This window comes from Phalaenopsis equestris, unplaced genomic scaffold (genome assembly GCF_001263595.1).
Source record: "Phalaenopsis equestris unplaced genomic scaffold, ASM126359v1 Scaffold233393, whole genome shotgun sequence".
Classification (NCBI taxonomy): Eukaryota; Viridiplantae; Streptophyta; class Magnoliopsida; order Asparagales; family Orchidaceae; genus Phalaenopsis; species Phalaenopsis equestris.
The window spans coordinates 1-9819 of NW_018251341.1; the positions used below are offsets into that span (position 1 = coordinate 1).

The 9819-nt window shown below is 35.4% G+C and overlaps 1 protein-coding gene across 1 annotated transcript; it reads left to right on the forward strand.

Moving 5' to 3' along the window:
- Window positions 1–3: 3 nt before the first annotated feature.
- On the forward strand, window positions 4–1024 carry LOC110038648 (tetraketide alpha-pyrone reductase 1-like; the record flags this gene model as incomplete). Its single annotated transcript, XM_020743544.1, has 3 exons — window positions 4–127; window positions 219–408; window positions 791–1024. Coding segments are annotated over 3 exons (453 nt in total), but the record flags the coding sequence as incomplete, so codon positions are not given.
- Between the last annotated feature and the right edge of the window lie 8795 nt (window positions 1025–9819).

A 9819-nucleotide genomic window follows, 5' to 3' on the forward strand; every position in this document is an offset into this window, starting at 1 on the left:
GAAGCCTTCAAATATGCTCAGGAAAATGGACTTGATGTGGTCACCATCTGCCCAAGTATATGCATTGGTCCTCTACTGCAACCAACAGTGAATACAAGCAGCTTGTTTCTCATCAACATTCTGAACGGTCCGCTTATTCTATTATAAGAATCTTATAAAAGCTCAAACTTTTTATCTTCTTATTGATAACAATGAAAAGTTGCATCAAAAACTTTCAGGAACCAGTGAGTACATAGAGAAAATTCATAACTGGCATTTTGTAGATGTTAGAGATGTCACTGATGCAGCACTTCTGATATTTGAGAAGGAGGCATCCGGACGATATATTTGCACGCTTGACCCGATCTATATCGTTGACCTCCTCAACTTGTTGAAGAAAATATGTCCTGGTTTCAAACACTTTAAGAAGTAAGATTCCCACAATCATGGAAAAAATTTGCGTACATAAGACGTACGCACAGTTGTGTACGTATGCAACTTGCAAACAGATTACATGGAGCATTTTGGGAGGTTATAACAGCGCTATAGCCCATGTAACCTCCCTGTAACTTACTTGTACCTTCTAGTAAATTTTGCGCTTCTGTTTTCATTTATAGGTAGGTTACAGGGAGGTTACAAGGGGTATAATGCCGTTATAACCTCCCAGAATCCTCACTGTAACATGTTTGCATGTTACAGACGTACGCAGCTCTACGTACGTCTTATGTACACAATTTTTTTCCCACAATCATATGTATCCTTTCTATTTTATCATTTGTTATTAATCTGAAGTCTTATTATTATTTGACAGTAACTTTAAGCCGGGCGTACTGTTAAATGCGAGTTCAGAGAAATTGAAGAAGATTGGATGGAATTGCAGGCCACTAAGTGATTCCATTTCTGTTTCGGTTCAATACTATGAAGAAACTGGTATTTTAAGCCTGGAATAGAAGAACATGGAATGTTGAATTTGCTTAAGATCCAAGTGTACGAATAAAGTTGAGAAACTCTCAATGTCTAATGAATTTCTTCAGTTAGTCTTACAGGAGTTTCATGAAATTCATGTTGTGTGTAGCTTTCTTTCTTCGATTAATAACTTGCATGGCTACTTGGCAAATTTTTTGCTCTGTTTTCTTCTTCCTTATATCAATACTCATCAAAATATTGAACCATATTATTAAAAATAAATGCAACATTATAGAAAATTAGCTTGAGAAGGTTTTTCCTTTTCTCCATTTTTATGGCCAAGCTGCCTTCGTCTCTCGCAATTTATTGTTAAGCTATGTTTGTAAAGCTTTTAAAGGCTTTAACTTAACCAAGTTTGTGTGCGAAGATTATGAAGCATGTTGTAACTCTTGAAGTTTCTTAGGTTGATTAGTAGCTGTAATTGAAGTTGACCGTTGCTTAGGAGGAGGAAATAACTAGGTGACAGTCAATTACAACTATTAATCTACCTAAGAAACTTCAAGAGTTACATTTTGTATCTACCTTTTGTTTTTGTTTTTTTTTTATGTTTTGATTAGAAATAAAATATGTTTGGCATCTTAAACACATGCTTATTTTTTATTGAATATTGAATAAATTATTTTATATGATAATGATACCAATTGTTAAGATGGTTATTGCGATGATGGTGGTGGTAGTTGTTGCGGTATGGTTAAAGGTAGTGGGCAAAAATGGCTCGAGATAGGTTTTGGCTGCTGGAAGTGGCAATGATTGATGGTGATGATATTTATTTTTATAAATGCTTCAAAAAATAAATGGTTTTTTATTATTTTTAAAAGTTAGATACTTTGTTCTTTATAGAAATTAATTAATCATATTTTTAATATATAACATAAAAAGTCAAAAACACAAATTAATCCCAAGTTTGGTCTTTTTTCCTATATTTATATTGAATAATGATTTGTTCATGAATTCACCCTACAAAGAAAAAAAAGACTAGAAAGGAGAGAGAAACTAAGAAAAAATTGGTGTTTTGAATATTTTGGGAACGAATCCCCCCAACTTTATGGTGGCTACAACCAACTAAAAATGGGATGACTTGAGATATGTTGCATGCAAAATGCAATCAAATCAATCTAGAAGGAATGTGTGAATATTAAGAGATATATTATTTACCTCTGTCCTTTTAAGGATAAGCCATATGTGTTAGCCATCATATGCCCATTTTGATGTCTTTTCTTGCCCTACATGTTTTTATAATATCTTCCATGTAATGCCTCTCATTTTTTAATTATTCCCTGTATAAACGGTTTATATTCTATTTTCTGTCTTCAAGAAAGTTTTTTTGCCTTATTTGGTTCTAAGGCGAGCTGATGGGGTCACTAGTTGTCTAGCGGAACCTGTCATTGAGTTCGTTGCAGGCACCTGATCGAGTTGGCATTTCGAAGAAATTGGATGAGCTATCTTGTCCGAGTAGCTTTGGTTAATCACCACGGGGCAGTTATCTAGATTCTAGACAGACATTCTAGGCAAACAACCTAGATGGATTAATTATCTAGTTTGTGCTATAGCCATAGCTTAGTCCCGAACGCTTTGTTTATTCATCTTATTTGGCATCGATATTAATGTAGAGAAGCAAGCACATACCTTTTTTGATTTTGCAATCATGAGAATGTGCATGCATACTACTACATATACATACATACATACATACATACATACATCAATCACCACGGGGTAATTATCTAGATTCTAGACAGACATTCTAGGCTTAATTATCTAGTTTGTGCTACAGCCATAGCTTAGTCCCGAACGCTTTGTTTTTTCATCTTATTTGGCGTCGATATTAATGTAGAGAAGCAAGCACATGCCTTTTTTGATTTTGCAATCATGAGAATGTGCATGCATACTACTACATATATATATACATACATACATATATATACATATATATATATATATATATTTAGTGTAAAGAAAATAAGTTAGCACGAATCTTGAGACAAACCGATGACTCGAGAAAAGGGCCGATCGATCGTGCAACTTGTCAACCTCAATTTCTAACAATCGATGAAGCAGACATTGACAAAAGAAATATGGTATGAACGACTAGAAAGGCATATCAAAAGGATTCTGATTCCTAGAACGACGGTTGGGTCTCTTCAAACTGGTCGTCAGATGATTCAACATTGAATCGAGCATCAACAACGTAAAAATATGACATGCGATTGACAATCTTATCATAGTTTATTATACTCAAAATATTCTTGTCATTACTGAAAGACTCCCTTAAAAGCCTAATGATGAGGGGGCAAAACTATAATTTTGCAAGATTAGACATTTCTATAAATAGAGGGTAGAAATCATGAATAGAGTTTCTTTATTGTTCTTTACCATACTCTCTTTTTAGTGCAACATTTTGTACGTTTGATGTGTTTATTAAACACTTTTGGATCAATATCCTTTAAAGTGCGTTGAGGGTGGAAACATGCCATCAACAAGAAGTGAAGCTTAGCAACAATAGCAAGAAGAATCCAGTCAGAGTAATATGGTAGAAACAGCATGCACTAAGGAATTCATGGAAGATTTTGTTTACCAAGTCTTGCAAGATCCGAGGACTCAAATCATTAACCAAATGTTAGGAAAATTCCTAGAAGTACTTAGAGCGGTAGCTACCCTAGAGGTGGTCCCTGTTCTAGTGGGAGGATCGACCCAACAACAATCACCCAACCCCCCTCAAGGGGAACACAAGCAAACAACGAATGAAGAATAATCCACCCGCAAGAGAAGTCCGATGTTCGGTTATACCAAGGTAGCGCCATATCTGCCCTTGTGGAAAAGAGGAATCGACAAGTGCGAACTGAGGCACTGCAACAGCCGAAAAATGCCTTCTCACTACAAGTCTATAGGGTTAAACCCCAAGAGAAGTTTAAAATGTTTGTGCTAGAGCCATAAAAAGAACTATGGGATCCCGATGACCATGTCGTCATGTCATTTGAATCTTCCATATACATGCTAAAACTCTCTGACAACCTAAAGTGTTTACAATGTTGAGGCCGTCTGCAATAAGATTGTTTGACGGGTTACTCGCAGGGGTGATGTCTTATTTTGCAAAATTTAGGAGGCTCTTTCTATCTCAATTTTTTAGCACTTTGAGACCCAAAAAGAGAACTTGATCCTAATGGCAACTAAAATAAGGAGCTGATGAGATCGTGCAATCATTTATTGCACAGTTACAGAGGGATTTGAAAGACTTGAAGCCCGACATGGCCTAGGCCATGCTAACATAGGGGATAAGGTTAGAGAGATATCACTTTAACCTTGACCTCGCGGAGTTACAAAGTTTGGACGAGTTGTTAAAGAAGGCTAATAAGTACATAGCTACCTATGAGAACATCCTCGAACCCAACGAACAAAAACACCAAAAGAAGCAGTCGCAGAACAACACAAGGAAACTAAGACAGAATGAATGACTTGTCATCCGCCCACTACAACAACTCCACCGATCATCACGAGTACCATACGAGATACAAAAAGGCTTAGCACCACTAATAGTCCCATTATCATGAGCAACCTTGGTACAACCATGGCGTCCCTTAGGCAACCCCACTGAGGGTATCCATGGAAAAAATAGTGGATGGCATTCAGGACAAGGAATTCTTCAGGAATGCACCATCAATGGGAACTGAAAACTTTCTTTGTGATACTAGTAAATACTGCAAGTATCACAGGGACCACAAACATGACATGAAGGAATGCTAGCACCTTCAGATCCTGATTGAAGAGTTGATAAATGAGGGAAGTTCAAAAAATTCATTGCCCTTGGATTCACGACCCAAAGGCAAGGCAAAACTCTTGTGGGGGGACCAACTGACAAACTTATTCAGCCAAATGCCATCTAAATCCCATGATACGTTCCTGCCATCTTTGGAGGGAGTGAACTACTTAGGAGGACAAGCCATAAGAGGTAAAAAATATGGAAACTTTCCACGATGGCCTAAAAAATGATGTGCTACTTAAGAGTTTGCCAGCCATGCAAAAAATATGGAAACTTTCCACGATGACCTTCGCTCAAACTATAAGGGCCACCCACCTATCTATTTCACTGATGAGGATCTACTGATAAAAGGAAATCCCTATAATGTTGGTATTGTGATAACAACTATAATTAATAATTATTAAGTAAGAATTTTTCACATCGATATAGGGCCAGATCTCTATATGGCTTTCCAGACGTAAGGAAGGAGGCGCTAGGAGTGATTGAGCTCCAAGTAAGTTAGGAAGAAAATGAGAATTTGTTTACGCTAATAAAGGATTTCCTCATGGTGGATCCCCTCCCTTGAAACTATGATGTTATATTCAGTCAACTTCTCTTGAATGATTTCAAGGCTTTGGTCTCCACTTACCATGTCACTATAAAATTTTTTGGAGACGAGAAAATCATCACAGTTAGTGGTGACTTGGTACAATCCCATGTTTGCTACCTACTAGCCATAAACAATGTGTAGCACAATACCCTCGACATTCAAAATTCAAGAGGAGGCAGCCTCAAGACAAATGAGGCTACCCTTAAGGTCCCAGCTATCGAGGAAGTGCCAGGTAATTTTTTCCTAATTAATGAAGCTTTTGACGTATGATAGAGGAACCTACTGATCCAGACCCTCCAAGAGAATCGTGATTTCTTTACATGGATGGTCTCCAAAATGCCAAATGTTTCGATCGATGTAGCTTGCAATAGAATGATGTTAATCCGTCAGCTTTGCCTGTGAAGTAGAAGATGAGAAGCAAGCCATGCACTGGCTAGATCCATTCGAGAGGAGGTACGAGTGTTGGATGAAGCTGGATACATTCAAGAAACATGGCGATGATGCAAAGGGCTAATGCGAAATGGATGATGTGCGTGAACATCACAAACCTAAATTTCGCCTGCCTGAAGGACACATACTTGATTACAAGAATTGGCGCTCTGGCTGATTTGGTGGCCAGCCATTCAGTCCCAAGTTTCTCTTTGCATTCCTGGGTATCAACGTATCAAAATGCACCCTGCATATGCCAATAAACTTCTTTTATTTTTCTTGTGAGGGATTCTTTTGTTAGAATGTAATGTCATTCGGGCTTAAGAATTTGGAGGCAACTTACCAACACCTTGTGAATGTAACTTTTACTAATCAAAAAGGAAAAAAAAACAACAATGCGTAGGTTAATGATGTGCTACTTAAGAGTTTGCCAGCCATGCAACATATCGATGTTCTAAAAAATACTTTCCAAACACTCAAAATATTTAAAATAAAATTAAACCCACTAAAATGCATATTCAGAGCTTCAACGGAAAATTTCCTAAGATGCTTGCTAACCCCTGAAGGCATAAAAGCTAATCTAGAGAAGATTCAAGAACTCCTTGACAAGCCACCCCTTATAAACACCAAGAAAATTCAGAAACTGACCAACCAAATTGCAAGCAGGTTAAGACTAAATATAAGTGCGCTCTATTCTTTAAGGTACTCAGAAAAGCTAAATGTTTTAATTGGACACTTCAATGCAAAGAAGCTTTCGATAACCTCATGTGATTCCTTGCCTCTCCCCCTCCTATATAGGGCCTAAAACAGAAAAGAAAAATTTACCTATGCTTGGGGGCCAATCTTGAAGCCCACAGTTTGTACCTATTTAGAGAAGAACTTAAATAACAATACCTAGTATACTGCACTAGACGAGTCCTCAATGATGTCGAACTCAGATATCCAATAATGGAGAAATTGGCCTTTAACTTTGTCATCAGCATGTAGGCTCTGACCATATGATACTGACTTTCTATATAGATGTTTATTTTGATGTATGCAATTATATACTTAATTTCCTTAATAATTCTTACTTTACAACAAAGCCAAAAACATGATCCCAAGCAAAAGCTAGGTAAATTCTTCACTATAAGCAAATAGGAATAAATTTATAATATTTAAATATGAGATACTACACAAGTGTACATATCATTGACAAGTAATATAAAATTTTTTAATTAAGCCTCGAATATCAAACTTACAGGGATATATAACAATAAGAAAATTAAAAAACAGTAGAAATTAGATAACAAAATTTTACAAAGCAAAATATTCTTACTTAAACTCTAGATGCTAAAATAGGAATGAAAGTTCAATTCTTTTGTAAATTTTTTATAATTAAAAATAAAGTAAGAAATTAATTAATTTAACTAAATATTTGCAAGATGAAGGCAATTTAAACTAAATATCTTTTTCCTTAACATGAATCAGTAACAATTATAGAAATTATGTTGTGGAAGTATTCTAATTATGTTGTGTCAAATAAGAGAAATAATATTCTTTACCCTTACTAGAGATGTTATAAAGAACATTGGTTATTCTATAGTTTGAATAGTCTTAAAGACCGATCAGGTAACGAAGATAATATCTCTCAGTCTAGAGTTCCCTCTTCTCCCTCCACCTGGGGGCTAACATCTTTTATCAAAAACTAAAACTATAAATCAAATAGGGGGCTTTAGCCTGTCACTCTAAATTCCTTTATTTCTACACCCTTCAAATTTTATTTCCCTATTTATTTGCACTCAGCCCCATGAACTACATTCTCATCCATGAAATCAAATGTGATTCCTGCCATTTGTTGCTGAGACAATACCATCTCAGATCTTACATGTTCTCACAATAGGTATTAGCATTTTAATTGGTCAAATCAAGAAGTAAATGAAGTTCAAGGTTTAAAATCATCACAACTTTTTCCAACAATAAAGTCTAATGCTTCACATAATTTCCTTTCAATACTTAATCCCTTATCATTTTAAGTAAAAAAAAACTACTCAGAATTCATGGAGAAAACACAACCACATTTGAGATTAAAAGTAGAAATCATGCGCTCAAACTAGAAATCTAAATTAAAATCAAATGCAGTCACAAAGATAAAAACTTATCTCAAACCCTCTCCACCAAATGGCTTGAAGTTCCTTTAAATTCTCTTTTTTCACTCACAATACACTAAAACTAAAAATAAAATAAAAGGTGGTTGGCGGCGGTTACTTGGATGGATGATGTCTGTCGAATGGGATTGGATGGCTTCTCCCTTTGATGATCCAAGGCTGCTTTAAAAAAAATCCAAGAGGTGTCTTGGTGTCTCTTTAAAATGTGTCTCCATTCAATGAATCTTCTAGAATTTGCCTCCTTTCAAAAGCCAATTGAATGAATTTTTGTATCCATGAACTATTTCCCACATTCTTACTAAGGGTTGCTTCAAACGTCTTCAAAAAGTCATCCAAATTCAATGAATCATCAAATAACTACTTCTGGCGCTTAAGTGCGGGGTACCTGACGCTTAGGCGTGGCTATTGACCTCACTTTTGGGTGAGGGGTTTGGGTCTTTCCTTTAGTGATTAAGATCTAGCCTTAGGACTTTTCTAATGACTATCTTAACATCTTAGAAATAGTACCCACCTTCTCCTTAGATATTTCAACCAAATCTTTGTTCTCTAGGTTGGTTTTATATGTGATCAATAATTTTTAATACAAAGATTATAGATCACCCTGATGAGAATTTCTATAAGATCTTTGGACCATAGGAAAGTCTTACATTGTTCAACACATTTTTGGACTTCAATACATTGCATCATCATTCGTAATCCCCAAGATCATCATAAACTTTGCATTTTCATATCACAATGCTGCAGTCATTATACCTATGGGGCTGACCAAAATTATTTGAACTTAGTTTCCCCTAAAAAACCCCACTTGAATATTCTAATTTTTCCAAGTTTCCAAAAACTGTCATTGAATCACAAAATCCATTTCAAACCATTTGATATTATCATTTAGACCATTTGAAACATTTAGACCATATCATTTAGACCATTTGAAACCCAAAAATTGCAAAAATACCCAATTTTCCAAAATTACCAAAATGTCACTAGACCCACAAAATATCAAAATTTTCAAAATCTCCCAGAGTCACCAATAAGTTCTAAAAATTACACCAAAATTTTTATTATGTCTTCCTAAAAATTTTAACTGTTGTATTGTCATACTTCCGAACAACATTTTGGCACATCGACACCAAAATAACAAAAAAACTTAAAAAAATATTTTAGGGATCATAAAAACTTCCACATTGATCGAAAATGACCCCGAACACTGTCATTTGACTCCAAATTTCTTCCTGAACCACTTCGAGCCTCTAAATCAACCTTTTGACCACTTTGACCAAAGTCGGCCAAAATTACTAAAATGCGACTCATGGACAAAAAATTCTCAAATCCTCTAAAATCATTTCAAACACCCCTAAAATCAATTATTGACCATCCATTGGATCCAATCTAACCAAATTCACTCACTTTGACCAAAATCGCCAAATTGAGCTTCATGACCAATCAAATACCTTAATTTCAAATTCAACATGTCTAGATCCAATTTCGAATGAATTCAAATTAATTTAATTGTCCTGTGATCAATTTTCAAAACGATCGATCGCAAACCAAAAATTTGACAAAAATTAAATTTGACGTATTTTTTGACTTGGTCGCAGAAAAAGTGGTCCAAACGATCCCATATGACGAAATGGACCGGGCGAGCGTGTCTGAAACGTTGATTTCACCTAAGGAAGACACTCATTTCACCACGATGACGCGTTCGGTGAAAAATGCACAGAGAGGTTTAAATAATAATAATAATATTATTATTATTATATAAAAAATATAAAAAAATAAAAATAAATCTTCACGCATGCGGCTCTTATCCTTCCCTCTCTCTCTAATCTATTATTATTATATGTTAATAATATAATATAATACTAAGTTATATTATTTTAAAACCTACGCATACATCATATCTAGTTTACTATTCATGCATGTCTTAATGTGTGTGTGTGTGTGTGTGTGTGTGT